At 40.5% G+C, this 18,858-nt stretch overlaps 2 protein-coding genes across 5 annotated transcripts in view; both read right to left on the bottom strand.

Annotated features, from left to right (window-relative positions):
* The window catches only part of LOC133131452 (vesicular glutamate transporter 2.1), a 33,738-nt gene extending 27,028 nt beyond the window's left edge, over positions 1 to 6,710 (bottom strand). The window contains exons 1-4 of the mRNA XM_061246824.1: positions 6,032 to 6,710; positions 3,627 to 3,882; positions 2,570 to 2,688; positions 530 to 644 (exon numbers count right to left, since the gene is read on the bottom strand). Of these exons, the coding sequence (XP_061102808.1) occupies positions 530 to 644; positions 2,570 to 2,688; positions 3,627 to 3,882; positions 6,032 to 6,117 (576 nt within the window). The 5' untranslated portion in view covers positions 6,118 to 6,710. The remainder of the gene's footprint in view (positions 1 to 529; positions 645 to 2,569; positions 2,689 to 3,626; positions 3,883 to 6,031) is intronic.
* A 4,423-nt stretch (positions 6,711 to 11,133) lies between these two features.
* LOC133130220 (anoctamin-5-like) overlaps positions 11,134 to 18,858 on the bottom strand; it is a 61,426-nt gene continuing 53,701 nt past the window's right edge. For 3 of the 4 annotated variants that reach the window (XM_061244623.1, XM_061244624.1, XM_061244625.1), the window contains 3 exons: positions 18,653 to 18,855; positions 18,462 to 18,567; positions 11,134 to 17,740 (listed from right to left, as the gene is read on the bottom strand). In XM_061244623.1, the coding sequence (XP_061100607.1) occupies positions 17,507 to 17,740; positions 18,462 to 18,567; positions 18,653 to 18,855 (543 nt within the window). In that variant the 3' untranslated portion in view covers positions 11,134 to 17,506. The remainder of the gene's footprint in view (positions 17,741 to 18,461; positions 18,568 to 18,652; positions 18,856 to 18,858) is intronic. The other variant, XR_009708927.1, reaches the window with a different exon arrangement.

The following is an 18,858-nucleotide window of genomic DNA, read 5'->3' as shown; positions in this document are numbered from 1 at the left end:
CCAATTCAATCGTATTTGTATCAAGCTTTTCACAGAAGAAGGGAAGAACAAAAGGGGAACCCCAGTCCTAAGCCCCCGCATAGCACAGGAGGTAAACACTCTCCAGTGGGGAGGGAACCCCTCAAACAGTGGTGAGAAAAAAACTCTGATGGGAGAAATCTGATCACAATTTCATGGATGTTCATAATGTAATTCCATACGACATGAAAGACCATTTGTTTAGCAGTACTACATCCCCCTGTGATTAGCAGTTTGTCTACTACACCCGCCTGTTGTGTCATTTTAATGATTTCTTTACTATTGTTTAAGTCTCGATTGTACCAAGTATAACTCCTCCATTGTTTTTTTTATCATTCATTCCAGCTAGGTGCATATTCGTCCACAAACATATCAAATAAAGAAGCAAATGAACCAGAACCGCATTTCTTAAATCAGTAGTCGATGAGCGTTGCCTGCTTTTGTCCACCTTCTTTAAAAATCGATCGTTACTTTACGCGAGCCTGGCCGCTTCTTTAGCGCACACTCTTACCTCCACGAGACCTTGCAATATCCTCACGAACATCACGCAGCCGTAGTGCACACGTGCAGCGGAGGGGATCAGCATGTTGAGAGTTGAGGTGAGAAGAATAGCCGCGCCGAAAACCCTGGAATCATAAGAAATATACTCATGCCAACGTGAACTCAAAAATAGGAATAGCTTTCTGTTATAACATAACTACACAATAACCTATAGTATTGAGGTATTAATAATAATAATAATAATAATAATAATAATAATAATAATAATAATAATAATAATAATAATAATAAGCGAATTATATATGATTGAATTCAGTTTGAAACCTGGAAAGAACAGTTTATTTTTTATTATTTCTGCCTCTTTATTATTTTATTTTAAATTATTTTAAAATGTTCATATTATAACCTATCATGGTTTTTGCAAGCATCTTCAAATTAACAACAACATTGCATATTCAACTATAAGAAAAATGTTATATTAATATGAAGCCACATGTGCAGCGAGAATTATACGAAAAAATTATAAATTATTTAAACTTTCAGTGTAGACCCGAAAGAAAATTACTCCAGAAATCATCATTTTTTATAGAATGACATGAATAATTTAGGACAGCTAATTCTAATAGTAGGAGTCACGCGACACAGGCTTAAATCTCTGAACAGTTTTATATGTTATAATTATATGTTATCCAAATCACATTATGGGTATGAGTTGATTGTGTTCTTGTGAGTAAAATAATAATAATAATAATAATAATAATAATAATAATAATAATAATAATAATAATAATAAATAAGATTGTTCTTTGTGGTAAATATATTTATTGGGCAAAACTAAAAATAATATTAGTACAAAATGTAATGACCAGCGTGTTTTAATATGTAAATAGTAATGATAAAGGAAGGATGAATCAAAGAACGGGGACAGTGGGTGTTGACGGCAGGCCGCCACGCTTTGTTTATTCAGCTGAGTGGGAATAGAAGCGATCCCTCATGAATTACGTGGGCCTGCTATATTCGCGGCAATTTATTTTTCCGTACATGTCCTGTCGTAGTGCACGCGGAACGCCCTGCCAACCCCTCCCCCAGGAACAACTGTAATCCGATTGAGCGAGGTCTCACATACGAGACTGCTTGATTCGATTAACTCCCTGTCCCTATTTGTCGATTATTAACTGACAATATTGGAATCTTCTTTGTAAAAAAAATAATACGATTCGAATCATTTTCAGTTTGAACGTTAAATTGTATTTTAATGTTAAATTAGGCCTATCGTAGCTATAATAGCCTTTTTCCCCAAATATGACATCATGAAAGGCAATGAAAGATGGCGTAACAGTTTCCTTCTACTGTGTGTTTGCGATCATTTTGTGCAGATAAAACGAAGAAGACCTAAATAGTGTGTTGTGCTGCATTTAGGACGCCATTGTTTAATTATATGAAAAATATGTGCTGACTGGGTGCGTATGTGGATACGTATGACGTTAAAACCGTCTGGTCGCCACGCCTCTAAATGTAAGCGATTAGACACGGCTCTCCCGCGGGACCTCATTAACAGGTGGAGGAAAGCCCTGTGGGCAAGATTGCTGCCAGATCTCCCCATCCCTGCAAGGGTCAGTCGCTCAATCTGCATCTCCTTCCCCATTAGCAGCAACCAGTCTGTCATGTCAGTGTGTTATTGTGACTGGTGTCTTGGCCTTCAATTCAGGGATTACATGTATTTCAAAATAATGAAATTTATATAAGCAGATGATTTTACCTTTGTACCACCTTCAGTGCCACATTGAATGCACAGAACATGGTCTTCGTTAGTTCTCTACTCGTAATCTAGGAAAGTAAAGCTAAACCAATATATAGCCTAGTTAATCAAGTATCACAAGAGAGCCCACTATAACGATGAATGTTTATTATGTACCGTTTTTTTCCCATCATAGTAGCAAGAGAAAATAACCAACGTTTTCATCGGATGATAACATTCGACATGCATTTATTCTCCAGTCTTTCAACGAACGGTGAACTCATTCATATAAATGACAATATATGAATTTACCTGTTGGCAGCCAGCCTCGATGATATATAACCTCCCGGGATCTGTGTGACGATGTAGCCCCAGAAGAACGAACCGTGGATCATTCCCACTGTTTCCGGGTCCCAGTTAAACTTTGCTTTCTTCGAGAAAATACATAAACGCAAAATCAATAGCTTATTTGTTTTTAATCAGTCACTTATATATTTATATTTAATAAAAACGTAAAGATTTCTGATACAACAATGCTACACATATTTAGATGTTATTTTTTTGTGTGATATGAAATACCTTAAGCTGGAGAGGAATCTGATACGAAACAAAACATCATTAAGAACATGGCCTCACTTGTGAGACTATGTAAATGTTGTGTTTCTGTGTGGATTGTGCGGATGTAATTTGATTTCAGGGGTCATAATTAACACAAATGGAACATTGAAAGGTGCCAATTTTCCTCTGTGTCTGTAATTACATTTTGTAAAGAATTTAAAAAAAAATAGAATACAACTAAATAATTCTGTCAACGAATCAAATCAAATAAATCAATTTTGTTTTATAAATCAAATAAACCGCCATCGTGTTTTCAGTTTACATAGGCCTACAATATTTCCGACAACTAGAAAATGTCTTGTCTGAAATGTTACATCATATTATATAGCTACATAATAGTAGCTTGAATTGCTGGTAATTGGTTTATGTTGTTATAGTTTTCTTCCACGATATAGACTATAGTCAAAGATCTGCCTGTTTCTGTTCAATGTCATATAATTTGTCATGAAGGTCACAGCTAGCCTACATGTCAGTAATTGTACAGCGCATTTATAATAGGCCTCCACATCGCTCTTAATGTGGAAACGAGCAGAAGGATGTTACAATAAACAAGGCTTATTTTGTAATAGTGACTGAACCCGTGTTGAAATGCAATCCTTTTCAACATAATGTATGTAATACCTCGATCTATAATTGAATTGCGCATTTTCCAGCGCAGGTAGTGTCGGCCTTTGGCAGAAGAACCGGTAGGTGAGGGAAAGGGGGGGGGTAGAGGCGTGTTTTTGAGCACAACTGTAGGCGCGTCTCACACCTCTTTGATGATGATTTTGCCGCCTTGGTGGTAAGTGCTGTTGTTGACCATGCCCACGATGGCCACGCCCAGATTGCAGCGGATTCCGAAGGAGATGCAGAACCCGAGGCCGCTCATGATGGCGATGATGTAGCGACGCGGCAGCCCGAAGCACGTGCAGTCGCACAGCGGCGCTTTCTTCTCTTTGGTCTCTGAAGGTCGCCCATCTTCGGTCAACTCGATCACCTCTCCAGTTTTCTGCTTCTTCTCCATAACCCTGCGCCAGCCAAGTTCAACGCCCATGTTCATTTCCCACACGTTTATTAGGAATTCTCAGCGTTGTGCTGATGTAAATTGAAGACACCCAATTAAAAACGCCATTTTTCTGCTGAGGAGATTTTATTTTTTTCAATTGCAAAATTAAATTTTATCCTTTTTTTTCTCGGAAAAGGTGGAACACGGTTTATTGTCAGCATTGTTAGCAGCTGTTAGCAGCATTGTTTTATGTAGGCGAACATAACCTTATTGTGCTGCTAGAAAAACATTCATTTTTGTGGAATGCGAGGTTCTCTAAATCTATCAATCTTTCGTATAAATATAATGTTGTAAATATGACAATAAAGTATTTTTTCTGCGTTATGTTTAGAATTGAGAATTTTATAATCACATTGCATATCTTACGTAAGAAAATACTAATCCTCAACTACAAACTCAATCACAGGGGGCGCTACAAAATGGAGAAGCACAAGAACAAATGCAGGCCAATATGTGGACTAAAACTAAGGACCCTTTACTGTAGTCAAATTTAATGGAGATAAAGTTATACCTGGAAATATACAATGCAATCCTGCATTATCTGAGATAAATTTCGATTAGAAAAACAAGCAAAATGTCAGGCGATGAGACAACTTATGGCGGTGCACCCAGCCAATAAAATGAACTCCATACCGCATTGCAGCAAGATAGCCTAGTCGCCTTCATCTTAATTTACATTTACTCACGATTTACCACCCTACATTTGGTCAAAGAATCAATTTGAACGTTGTATTTCACACGTCTATAAAACAAGAATCACAATGCACAGGCATTTTCTTTTTTTGATTTTCTTTCCGCTGTAGCATTTTTTAAAACATAAACCCACACATATATTTGTATATATAAATACACACACACACACACACACACACACACACACACACACACACACACACACACGCACACACACACACACACACACACAATCTCTTTACACCTCACTAGACCGGTAGTAATGCTATATTGCAATATTGCAATTTAAAGAAAATCTCAGAATGAGGCCAAATAATGTCTGCCGTGTATTTATCAATGTACCTTCGATTCCTAATATGAAAGGCCATCATTCGATACATTTATAATAAAATAGAGTACTTATTCTGGGAGGTGTGGGCTATGTATTATGTAATATTATTATTTCAGTCGAAATACAAGACAACAAGTCAAGGACTGCAGTATTTGCCATTTTTATTTGAAAGAATATATTTATATATAATATAGGCTATATATATATATATATATATATATATATATATATATATATATATATATATATATATATATATATATACCTAAATATATATTTATACTAAAATTATTTGTCTACTTTACTGACACTTCTCCAACAGAGAGGCCAACTGATATTCGTGTATAATCGGCATAAAATATTTATCAAGAATAAACGATTTATAACAAATATTCAACGATTTGACGCTAAGATAACGTGCTGTTTTCTAACAATATGCTGGAAAATGAATTAAAAAAATTTTTTTAACGGTATAGCTTGCAAATGTTTAGGAATTCGCCAAAGGAGACAAAACATCTGCAGCCATTAATTTGTACAGATTCCAATGAAGTCTTTCCCACTGAATAAAAAATACTGCGAAATTTAATAGATAAATAGGTCGATATGTATTCATACAGGCGAATAAATAATGTAAGAGATATTCTCAGACCTGATTTCGGGACCAGCCTTTTTTCTACATTAATTATTTATGCCATCTACGACAGTTCCATTATGCTCTTGGGAATGGTCAATCGAACGCTTACTATTCCATTGTAGTTTGGCAGAGCCTCAGTTATGCAATTAATACTTGCGTTTTAATAAACCGAATACATATTTCTCAGGTTGCATTCTGAGTTACACATTTTTATCTTTAAGTGGCGCCTACCACATGCGTGACAAACACGGCGACAAGGTAGGCTACTCATTTGTATATGGATAAAAAAAACATTCAGAAAATGTTTACTGCTTGAAAGATGTAGCCCACAATATATAATAAAAAGGGACACTTCTTATATGTTTCTCTATAAATATAATTCATCTTCTATCCGGGTTAACAAACGAATGGTAAAAAGGATTTCAGTTAATTAAATATTGTATCATGTTGTACCTGTACACTTGCCCCAACGCCTTCCCAGCAAAATTCTTCAGCCCTTCCTTGCCGGGGGCAAAAACGCGGTCCTTCATGGTATGCATTTCCAAAGACGATGCTCCAGTCGATTTCACTAACGTTAAAGTATCATATTATGGTACAAGATTACAGAACATACTGCTGAAATAAAGACTCAGGCAATATTTTCTTTCGAAAGATAACGTTCGACGAGTTACTGCTAGAATATGCGGAGCGAGCTGCAAAAACGCCTACATATGCGAGAAATCAGATGTGGTCTGACTCCACATTCAGAATTATAAAGTCTTCCTTCACCTCGCGCGCAACAAACGAGCACAGTGCCATCCTATCGAGATTGAACTGATTATCTGAGCCGCAAAAAAGGTGCAATTTGAAAAATGCAATCCTTTGCCCCCTTATTGTTGCAAAAAAGAGCTTTAAAAAGAAAACAACTTGACGCCCAAAGAGAAGAAGGTATAGTATGTAAGTTTGTTCACTAAAGCGACGACGAAACTCGCCGCCGAGTAGCACCACGGTTTATCTGACGTCAGGAACACCTTTGGTTCAACGACGGCATCTGCAGACCATTCAGCACCAAGGACAGCGAAACTCCCAGTCCTGCCAAGCTGTGCGTGATGTCCGCCGTCAGCCCTTTTCCACGGTGTGCAATCAATATGCAGGCACCTCATCTCCTCTCTGTCACCACCTGACTCCTTTTTTTCAGGGAGGGGTGAGGGGGCACGTGCAAGATGAGGATGGCGTTCAGTGTTATTATTATTTTGTTTCTGTTATTCACTAAGCATATTTGGTTTCATAACCCACCCATTAACCAGCGAACCACCATTATTGTCAATGACTCGACATATCGAGATTAATGCAGGTTCTCAACTTTTTTTCTTTTTCTTTTTTTGCCAAGCAATTATTTGTTTCTTTGCTGGATATCAGCGTATTTCAAAGGCCCTTCCAAGCCTCTCGGGGCGGTACTATGGAAACCAGATGCGGGATGGAATCAGGTCTCTCCAGGCTTTCAAAGTGGAAACAGCCAAGCCCGAAGGAGGAATTTATTTTCAGTAATTTATTTCGCCGTCTCTTTCAGGCATCCACGGTCCACACTCATTGACGCATTCTTTTCTATTATATATGCACTGAAATACCACAGTTCGTTCGCCAGATTGTTGTGCTGCGAAAGGGGAATGTTTATAATTGTCTATTTAAAACATGTATAGCTTGCCCAGAACAGAACGACTGTATTTGTCTATACAGTTAGACATGCATAGAGAAAAAGGCGGAACTGTAAGGATTTAGGGCCTGTCGCCTCCTAGCGGCCAGGCTCGAATATTTAGAATCCTAAATTAAAAAGGAGAATTCCCTCTCTTAGACTAGAAGTAAAGTCTAGTGCATTATTGCACAAAACATAAATAAAAATAAATATAACCATTGTGAAATGGAGCATAAACTGTTTGAATCAAATATGGTGTTAGACTGGTGTTAGCTGAAATAATAATGAAAATGTGTTGACTTAGAAGTGCAACATATTTCCACAAGCAATATCTTTTTTTAAAACTGGACATCTATGGAGAGGTAAGCCGCCATCCTGGGGCTTGTTCAGTAGCTTTTGTAGACATTCATATCACTAAGGACTTTTTCAATTTGCAAGTATGGATTATGATTGCCATGAGTGGCATCTGATGAGGAGAATGGACCAAGAAAGTAATTTGCCCAATGTGTTGCTGGCCATGATAATATTGGGAAAAATAAAACAGAAATTAGGTTTTTGCCCTGGCCCTTCAAGGTTCGGCCCTGAATGACGCTTTTTTGAAGTGTCAGGTTCTGTGTTTTCTGTTATCTGTTTCACATCTAAGTCCCCAGCGTTTTTGCCTTCTTTTTTTTTACCTCTGTGCTTTCCGTAGTCTGCTTTCTGCTCCACTCACCTTCATCCATTTGTTTCAGCAGTCCCATTTTCTGCCTTTGCCTCCCCACTCCTTATATGGACTTCCTTCTTACCATTTCTGACACTCCTCTCACCTGTGTCTCATTGTCTGTCAATCAGTAATCAATTTAAACCTGTCCTTTTCAGTTTCTCGTTGCTAGTTCGTCTTTCTGTATTTTGTTTCCAACCCTTCTAGCTTCCCTGTATCTGTACCTGTACCCTGTATCTGTTCTATTCTGCTCCTGACTGTTCTGCTTTTGGATTTTTCTGGTTCTGAAATCGTTTTTGTTTTGGTACCTTTGCCTGTCTGTCTTCTTGGTGTTGAGCTCTGCCTGCCCTCCATGTATCTGTCTGCTTGGATCTTGACCTTTATCATTAAAGCCTGCCTTTTTTCATCTTCTCCCAGAGTCTGCGTTTGGTTCCTCTGTCCCTCAAACCTGACATAAAGTGAAAATTTCTCATTATGTTCCACTCTTTCTCTGCTCAGGAGGCTTAGCCAATCCTACAAATGCTTCAAAATAACAAATACAATAATTTCATTGTGGCAGGGCTCGGTTTGCAAGCAGGAAGCAGAGCAATGTGAGGGCCATGACTGCTAGTGAAGTAGGCACACACACCAGGATTGCATTACGTATAAGTCCAGAAGCAAAAGCCCAACTATCAATACCAATCAAAAAGTATCTTACAAATTATTTAATAATAATAATAATAATAATAATAATAATAATAATAATAATAATAAATATATTAATAAATAACCAGTGCCAGAATTAGCTTTCTTGAAAGAGATTTTCTGACAAGCCTGGGATACAATGTTATATCATTTCTTTTTTGCGTTCGTCCAGGTCCGAATGTGAAGCTGGCCTTGAAATTCTTCGCGATCTTTGCAATATTTCACCAAAAGTATGGTGGTTTTCTGTTTCATTTGGTGCTCCTGCCTTGGGAGGTCTGCCAGGTGGCGGCAAATTTGCATATATTTTTTTGTTTTTCCACAGTAACTACTTGTTGTTCGCACAACCACCACCAGGTGGCAAATGTGAGCACTCCGATACGGAGTTGTCTGAAATACTTGCAATGTTCCACAAGTAGGGGGCAGCAGAATGTCTTGTTTATTATATAGGCCAGGAACAGTCCGTGAACTCACCCAAAACTAGCCTACTATCAGAATAAAGATAAACAATAAATATTCTCGAATAATGTCAAACTGCTTCTCGGGGTAGGAAAATCTGATTTTGCATGTCCTTCCACTGCACATTTTCTAGTAGGAGGACTGCAGCATTATGGCGTGTACTGTTTGATCTGGAAGTCTCGAAAATAGGCTACTAACGAAACTGAAGGGTAGGCCTACGGCCTCGGAAGTCTAATGCAGAACAAAAACCTTTACCCGTTACCCATTTAATATTTGTATATGTCATACAATATTTTGATGGAATTAGGAAAACCAGGTTAATTTCTCCGATTGGCCATCTATCCGGAAGTCCCGGAACTACTAACAAACGAAAGGAAATGTGTTTTTATTACTGTGGGGGAATGTGTTCCCTGAGTTCCCCCGCATATTATAATGGATGTCCTTTTTATGCAGTCTTGGGGCGACATAGCTCAGGCAGTAAGAGCAGTCGTCTGGGAGTCGGAGGGTTGCCGGTTCGATCCCCCGGCCAGGCTGTGTCGAAGTGTCCCTGAGCAAGACACCTAACCCCCAAAATGCTCCTGACGAGCTGGTCAGTGCCTTGCATGGCAGCCAATCGCTGTTGGTGTGTGAGTGTGTGTATGAATGGGTGAATGATAAGCATCAATTATACAGTGCTTTGGATAAAGGCGCTATATTAATGCCTACCATTTAACTGTTTTGCATAACTACAGTTTGATAAACGTCATTTCCCAACTATAAAGTTCTTTAGGTGACACCCTGAAAGCTGAAACCAACTGTAAATGTCAAGTTTCACCGTGAAACAACTTAGTAAGTAAATAAGATGCTAAGCAGTATGAATAAATTATTATGACCTTTGTACTTAATAATAAAATGACTGCACCTGAAAAGATAAAACAGAAAAGATTTATTTGGGATTTGACAATTGAATCACTGCAGTTTTTTACATTCACTGCAGTGCACATGCAGCTGTTTTGAAAAGTTAAAAGCATTTCAATCCCATATTTCAATGTTAGGCCATCTGAAAGTGCTTCATATGCCAGTTGATATATTTCTAAAGATTAATCAAAATGTTTTCAGGTGTAGCGTCTTGTAATAGCTATGGGTGAACTATAAGAGGAGAATGGGGTTGTCTTTGGCTTTGTCTAGTGAATTTGTGGTGATAAACCATTTTAATATTAAATTGGTGGTGTTGGTAAAATTTCAGGTGTGTTTAGATAATACCATGGGGGCAGAACATGGCAAATTCAGGCCACTCACTCAGGGACAGTGCACTCAGTCATTCACTCACTCAGTCACTCAGGGACAGTGTGCACTCAGTCACTCAGGGACAGTGTGCACTCAGTCAGTCACTCAGTGACAGTGTGCACTCAGTCAGTCACTCAGGGACAGTGTGCACTCAGTCAGTCACTCACTCAGTCACTCAGGGACAGTGTGCACTCAGTCAGTCACTCAGGGACAGTGTGCACTCAGTCACTCACTCACTCAGTCACTCAGGGACAGTGTGCACTCAGTCACTCACTCACTCAGTGACAGTGTGCACTCACTCACTCAGGGACAGTGTGCACTCAGTCAGTCAGTCAGTCAGTCAGTCAGTCACTCAGGGACAGTGTGCACTCAGTCACTCACTCAGTGACAGTGTGCACTCAGTCACTCACTCACTCACTCACTCAGGGACAGTGTGCACTCAGTCAGTCAGTCAGTCAGTCACTCAGGGACAGTGTGCACTCAGTCAGTCAGTCAGTCAGTCACTCAGGGACAGTGTGCACTCAGTCACTCACTCACTCACTCAGGGACAGTGTGCATGGAGCCTGATCTTTTTTTTTAAATTTTTTTTTTAAGGGCATTTGGCAGACGCTCTTATCCAGAGTGATGCACAGTTGATTAGACTAAGCAGGAGACAATCCTGCCCTGGAGCTCTTCCTCAGATGGCCTATAGCTGGGTCTGTACAGGAACTGTGCTTGTTACATACGCTGATATTTTCCCCCACACAAAATTCTTCCAACAAATATGCCACAAAAATGTATCTTTTCATTTTCTTCTGGATATCATCATTTATTCACTTCAGACGTGTTGCATTCCATACATGGTTGAAAGTAATTTGAGATTTATACAGTTTGGCCGTAAAAAAAGAAAACACAGTCATATGAATTATAGGACATATTATGCAAGGCTCAATATACAAAAAAAAAAAAAAAAAAGTGACAGTGTTGTGAAAATGAATTAGCCCCTTTCCTGATTTCCTCTATTACTGCATATTTTTGACACTGGATGGCTTCAGAAACTGAGGGGAAAAAAGTAATTATTAAATCAACAAATGACATTTAATTGTTAATTACATTGAGATGATTGAACACCAGCCCTGTTGAATCTAAACATCACTGATAGTCACCGCTAGGTTTCTACAAGCATACGACGCCACGATCAAATTAAATTCCAGAAGAGATTAGGAAGAAAATGTGAAATATCAGTGCAGAAAGGGTTACAAAGCCATTTCTATGGCTCTGGGTACTCTATCAATCCATGGTGAGTGGAGAATCTGAGGAATGGCCGGCCCCAAAAGATCCCAAAAGCACATCCAAAGAACTTCTGGCCTCGCTCGCTTAAGCTGAGGTCAGTTTCCATGGGGGGGGGGGGTTTCATGGGAGAGAGGCAAGGCGGAACCCACTGCTCACCAAGAGAAACAACATCGCTCATCTCACACCTGCAAAAAAAACCTGGATGATCCCTAAGCCAACCCCAAGATGAGCCAAAACTGGGAACTTTCTGGATGGCACGGGTCCCATTAGGTCTTGCGTTCAGGAAATGCAGCATTAACAGCATCATACCAACAGTCAGGCACGGTGGTGGTAGTTTGACGGTGTGGGGATGCTTTGCCGTCTCTTCAGAACGTCCAGCTATCGGCCCATGAGCTGAAGCTGAGGCGTACGCGTAATTGGGTTATGCAGCGAGACAATGATCCAAAACACAAAAGTCGATTTTCTGAATGGCTGAAAAGAAACAAAATGACAGGGTGGACTTCAACCCACTACAGAGGCTGAGGCAGGACCCAAAACAAGCAGTTCAAGCTTGAAAACCCTCCAATTTATCTGAATTAAAGCAGTTCTGGAAAGAAGAGTGGGCTAAAATAACTATAAATACAGGAAGGGTTTGGTTGCAATTATTGCTGCTTAAGGTGCTGAAACTAGTTAAGTTTAAGGGGGAAATTACTTTTTCACATGGGTGATAAGGGTGTTTAAAAATATTTTTCCATTAAATAAATCAAATAATTTTTTTAAGGTTTTTTTTGTGCGTTTACTCAGATTCCCTTTGTCTAATATTACATTTTGTCTAAAGATCACCATTCAGTGTTATAAATATGCAATAATAGAGGAAATCAGGACAGAGGCAAATACTTTCATAGCCCTGTGAAGTGTCAACCCATAATTTTTTTTTACTTAAAAATTACAGACACTTTCAAAGTAATGAACAACATTGCCATACGCCACAATAAAAGTAAAATAAAACAATAAGGATAAGTAATTTTGACATGCTGTACAGTGCACTCCATAATGTTTGGGACAAAAACCCATTTATTTATTTGCCTCTGTACAATTTGAGATTTGTAATAAAAATTTTTTTTTTAAATCACATGTGGTTGAAGTGCACATTGTCAGATTTCAATAAAGGGTATTCTTCATACATTTTGGTTTCATCATGTAGAAATTACAGCAGTGTTAATACATCAAACTCTTTTGTTGCTTTAGCAGTATGTTTGGGATCATTGCCTTGCTGTAGAATGACCACCGGCCAATGAGTTGTGAGGCATTTGCTTGAACTTGAGCAGATAACTTGAGCAGATAAGATGTGTCTACACACTTCAGAATTAATTAATTAATAAACCATCAGCAGTAATATCATCAATGAAGATAAGTGAGCCAATACCTTCAGCAGCCATACGTGCCCAGGCCATAACACCCCCACCTTCAGCAGCCATATGTGCCCAGGCCATAACACCCCCACCACCATGTTTCACAGATGAGGTGGATCTTGGGCAGTTCCTTCTCTCCTCCATAGTTTGCTCTTGCCATCACTGATATAATTTAATCTTTGTCTCATCTGTCCAAAATATCTTTTTCCAGAACTGCGGTTGCACTTTTAAGTACTTTTTGCAAACTGTAACCTGGCCATCCTGTTTTTTTGCGGCTAACCAGTGGTTTGCTTGCAGAGCAGCCTCTGCATTTAATTTCTTGAAGGCTTCTGTGGACAGCGGTCATTGACAGATCCACACCTGACTCCTGAAGAGTCTGATCTGTTGGACAGGCGTTAGGGGATTTTCCTTTATTACTGAAAGAATTCTTCAGTCATCAGCTGTGGAGGTCTTCCTTGGCCTACCAGTCCCTTTGCGATTAGTAATTTCACCAGCGCTCTGTTATTATTGTTTCAAACAGTTGATTAGGTAAGCCTAAGAATTTGGTCGATGCCTCTAACCATTTTATTCTTGTTTCTCAGTCTCATAACAGGTTCTTTGACTTTCACTTTCACAACATTGGTCCTCATGTTGATAAACAGCAAGTTTCAAAATCTAATTCAAAGACTAGAGGAAAGACAAGGCACTGCCAGCTCTCTTATACCTGCATTAAGGAGGAAATTAAATGCATCTGAGCAATTACAAACACCCGTGAAGCCATAAGTCCCAAACATTATGGTGCCCTAAAATAGGGGAACTATGTATAAACAACGCCGCAATTTCTACAGGGTGGAACCAAAATGTATAAAAATACCCTTTACTAAAAACTGACAATGTGCACTTCAACCACATGTTGTGTGATTCCAAATAAAAAATTGCGGCAAATCAAGACATAATGGGTCTTTGTCCCAAACATTATGGAATGCTATATATATATATATATACATATATATATATGCTCAGTGACCACTTAGGTAGACATGTACACCAGCTTGTTAATGCAAATATTAAATCAGCCAATCATGTGGCAGCAACTAAATGCATACAAGCATGGTCAAGAGGTTCAGCTGTTTCAGACCAAATGTCAGAATGGGGAAGAGATGTGATCTAGGTGACCGTGGAATGATTGTTGGTGGCAGACAGGGTGGTTTGAGTATCTCAGAAACCGCTGATCTCCATGGATTTTCATGCACAAAAGTCTCTACAGAGAATGGTGCAAAAACAAAAAAACATCCAGTGAGCAGCAGTTCCACGGGCAAAAATGCTTCGTTAATGAGAGACGTCAGAGGAGAAGGGCCAGACTGGTCAAAGCTGACAGGACGGTGAAAGTAATGCAGATAACCACACATCACAACAGTGGTATGCAGAAGAGCATCTCTCAACACACAATGCATCAAACCTCTAAGTGAATAGGCTACAGCAGCAGAAGACTTAAGTCTAAAAAATGTCTAATAAATACCTAATAAAGTGGTCACTGAGTGTATATCAACACAACAAGAGTTACAAGAGAACGTGTAAAAAGGATAACAGAATTGTACAGAGCTGCAACATAGCTGTGTTTAGTGTATACAAGAGTTCAATTATCAGGTCTTTATATAGCAAACATATTCATGAGTTTGCACAGAAAATGAGTGCTTATCTTGCTACGTTACTGTAATGTCTGCTTAGTGACTGAGACAAAAGCCAAAGGATGAGACCTGCCTAAGCAAAATAACAAAATAGCTTTCTTCTAATAAAAAAAAATTAAGAGTACATATCCACATAAATTAACAATGAAAATAAATAGGTAATTATCGCAAAAACAAAAAAAAGCCATATTTTAAAAACAATTGGGCTATAAATCCAGAACATTTTTATGACTGATGAACTGAAATATCTTGAATTGTGCATGACCAATATGGCAACTAAACCTACATGGATAAGGGTTTAAAATATACACAATCTTCCGGGGAGAAAATAGCTTTATTTCCTCTATTTAAACATTTCAGATACATGACTGTTTCCAAACACTGATAATATGGCGAAATTACTTCAAGAACTTAATTTGAAGAGTGCAAGTCCAATTTCTAAGTGCAGTGGCATCCCATGGATGGCAAACAAAAAGACAAATAAAAAAAGAAACACTGAAATACTTTGTATGACATAACTGGCCCTTAAGATAAAATGAGTCTTTCATAACACTTAGGTAGATATAGGCACATGAAGAAATATTTTAGTCACTGCTCTCACACCCTGATGGCTGAATTCACTGAAGTGGCACACTGCAAACGCTCACTTCTGAAATGGTCAACACCCAACACTGTCGTGTGTTGGGGGTGCAAATGGATTGGCCCTTACAGAATGAACACATCAAAACAATAAAATAATAAGCCTGCTTTTTAACGAAAACGAACCTGGATTCTCCTACATTGCATTTGAGTCTAGATAAGAGCACCCACAAAACCTAATGTAGTGTAACGTGGGTCCATAATTGAGTCCAGAATTGAAACTGGTGCATACTAGGAAGTGAAAAGGCCACTGTTCATTTTCTACAGAGTAATGCCTGGGTCATACTACACGCAAGGAACGCAAACACCAACACAGAACCAGCGCATAGGCGCACCATACCCACGTTCAGGCTAATCTCATCTCTCAAAGCAGTTGACATCAGAAATGAGTACTTCTTCATTTGTAGCTGTTCATTTCACAGTGTTTACATTAAACGCACAGGATTGCACCGCACGTAACCACAACATTTGGACTACACATTTTTCTATGCAAGAACGTGAGATATATTTTGCACGTATATTTGGAAATTAGGAATTTCTTGTAGCGCGCGTTTCTTGTGTAGAGTATGCAGCAGGCGCAAGGCTCCACTCCAGCTACAGTAAGGAGACTCAGGAGAATCATATTCAGAAAATTGCGGCTTCCGTCTGATCTCCACTGTTGACCATGAGGGGGACCTCAAAATCAGATCCTGCTTTGAGCCCTGCAAAGACCTGACTGTTATGCACCAGGTATGTGGTCAAGGCACAGTGGACGCATTGCATTGTGATTCTTTTACATTTGTGAAAGACAATCATGAAATGAATGAATCTAAACATAAAGACGAAGATAATACTTTCACTGTTATAATAACAGGTAAGTGAATGGAATTGACAGGGAAGTCTTCACTGGAAGAGTGTGGCTTGACTTCACTCCTGTTGTAGGCGGGGGAAAAAGCTTTGGCTAAGCAAAAACAGAATTACAATTTCTTCAGCTTCAGATTTTTTCCACTGCATTTCACAGTAAATCACACTTCATACTTTCTAAGCCGGAGGTCACGGATAGTTCACATATGGGATTTGACAGAATGCACTTGCACTGTTTTGGCTGTATAGAACAATGGCTACAGTGTCATAGCTATCTCCCTGCCGGATTCCATGGCTCCCATGCTTGTACTGTTACAGTTAAATAACGGCTTTCCACACATAGACAACGGCATAATGCACCTGAACTTGAACTTTCACTGATAAGAGCCTTCTATAATTCACCACAACTGAAAACATTAAATCCCATCAACGATATTTTTCTCGATAAATCTCCATATTCCTTTAGACAAAAACAGTACACACTGATATTTATATCTGATATGGTCTCTGACCTTTACCATAACTGGAACCGGACAAATTTGCATACATCAAATCAACAGCTAAACTCATGCATGATACTTCCTTACACAAATAAATATTTATAACTGTGGCCGGCACTTAGCTCATTCATTTTTGGTGCTGCTTAAAGAGGGACCTTACGGAAAAACAGCCTCCTTATTGGAAATTGGGGCTCATTTCAGCTGCCTCCTCCTGGCCTCTCACAGCACGGAAAGAGCGTGTGAGGGAAAGAGGGGTGTTGGGTAAAAAACCTGAAGGGCGTATTGGCTCTTCGTCTATTCCCACACATCCCCGCTCTTTCTCAGAATGTGGAATGGCCAATGGCCCCGACAGCACACAGCAGCCACCCAGCATCCCCTGAAAAACAGCACATTGGATCAATGCATGGACACACGCAATGAGACATGACCAATAGTCTTCATCTATTTTAGGTCAGGGAGCCCTGTTCCGGCAGCTGAATGCCAGAGTGAATGTGTGAACTGCCAACGGGGGGAGGACATGGTGCTGATGGACAAGTCTTTGGGATACGAAGGCCTCAGGTTGCAGCTACAAATGAGAAAAGGAGGAAACCAAAAGCCGGGAGCCATTTCTGACTGCATTCTCCGTAAATCCTTCCTTTGCAGCCTTTAGGGAGCGCGAGCCAGGAGTGGAGACGGAAGCATGCCCTACCCCTGCTCCAGGGCGGGTGGGTGGACCGGGCCAGGGGGACCGGGGCAGGGGGCCTGGGGCAAGGGGACCACGGCAGGGGGACCGGGGCAGGGGGACCGGGGCAGGGGGACCGGGGTAGGGGGACCGGGGCAGGGGGACCAGGGCAGAGGGTTACAGGCACTCGCGTAAGACCTCTGTGGTTTCGGGCAGGGAGCAGACGCCCGTGGTGTGCTCAGGGCTGTGGTAGCCATTGAGCTGGCTGAGCTCCACTTTCAGCTTCTCCACTTCGTAGTTGTGCAGGTACTCCTGCACCAGGTAGCGCTCCCGTTTGACCCGGGCCTTCACCTCCGAGGGAACATCGGGGATCAGCCACGCCACGAACACCTTCACCCCGAACACCACGTGCTGAGGGGAAAGCAGAGCCACGCCTCAGTGTCAGCGATAAGGGCTGGATCCAGAGGTATACCCCCGTCATATACATCAGTGTTTACTGTGCTGATATACCGGCATGTGGAACTATACCTGTGTATGATACTGAAATATCATATCGGTGTTGTGGATGACTGCGTACACTTAAGGGATCATTTACAAGTTATCGCATGTGCTTGTCTGCTGGTCTGTCAGTAGTTGGATAGTTGTTTTGCCCGACTGTATGATGAAGATGTTCTTTAAGGTTGATTCAGATGGAGGCTGAACAATGCACAGGAGAATATGAAGTGTACAGGTCTGATGTCTACATTTACAGTATTTGAGAGTGTAGAGAAAGGTTTTGTGGATCACTGAGTCTAAACTTCACACCTGAGAAGTACAGTAAGGTTTTGTGCTGCAGTGAGTCTAAACTTCACACCTGAGAAGTTTACAGTAAGATTTGTGCAGCGATGAGTCTAAATGTGAGATTTTTAGAAGGCACTGGGAGAACCTCTTGCCTGGCTGTGGTCCATCAGCTCAGTCTAATTATAAATTAAATGTGCTTAATTGGCTGATTGAGGAACTACAGGGACTTCTTCACATGGGTGTTTAAGAACTTTTTTAATGTAATAAAAAAATCAGGGAAAATCAGGAAGGGGCAAATACTTTTGAACGGCACTATATGTCACTGTGTGTGGTACAGGGCAGGGTGCGGTACCTCCATGATGATGATGAAGGCCAGCTTGGCCGCGAGAATGTGCCAGAACTGCATGGTGTGGGTGTACTGCTTCTCATGGCCGGGAGGGTAGCGGTAGTCACGGTACCTGAAACGACGCGGGGGCGCAGAGTCAGCGAAGGCCTGGGACGGGGAGGCCCCGTGCGCTCGGAGGACCCTGGGACAGCGCTCACCTGCAGGCGCTTATCAACGAGCTGTTGAACCAGACAGGGTTCTCCCCTTCCTCGGGCTGGTGGTCCAAGCCCATCTCTGAGATGTTGAAGACCGACAGGCTGTTGCTGATGTAGCCCTCCATGGTGAGCGTCTTGTTGGGTTGGTAGACGTACAGGTAGACCAGCCGCGGGATCATGTCCGAGGTGAACGACACGATGAAGGCCTG

The sequence above is a fragment of the Conger conger genome, chromosome 6 (assembly GCF_963514075.1).
Source record: "Conger conger chromosome 6, fConCon1.1, whole genome shotgun sequence".
In the NCBI taxonomy this organism is placed as follows: domain Eukaryota; kingdom Metazoa; phylum Chordata; class Actinopteri; order Anguilliformes; family Congridae; genus Conger; species Conger conger.
Note: the sequence above shows the minus strand (reverse complement) of the source record. Positions and strands in the feature narration are given on the sequence as shown.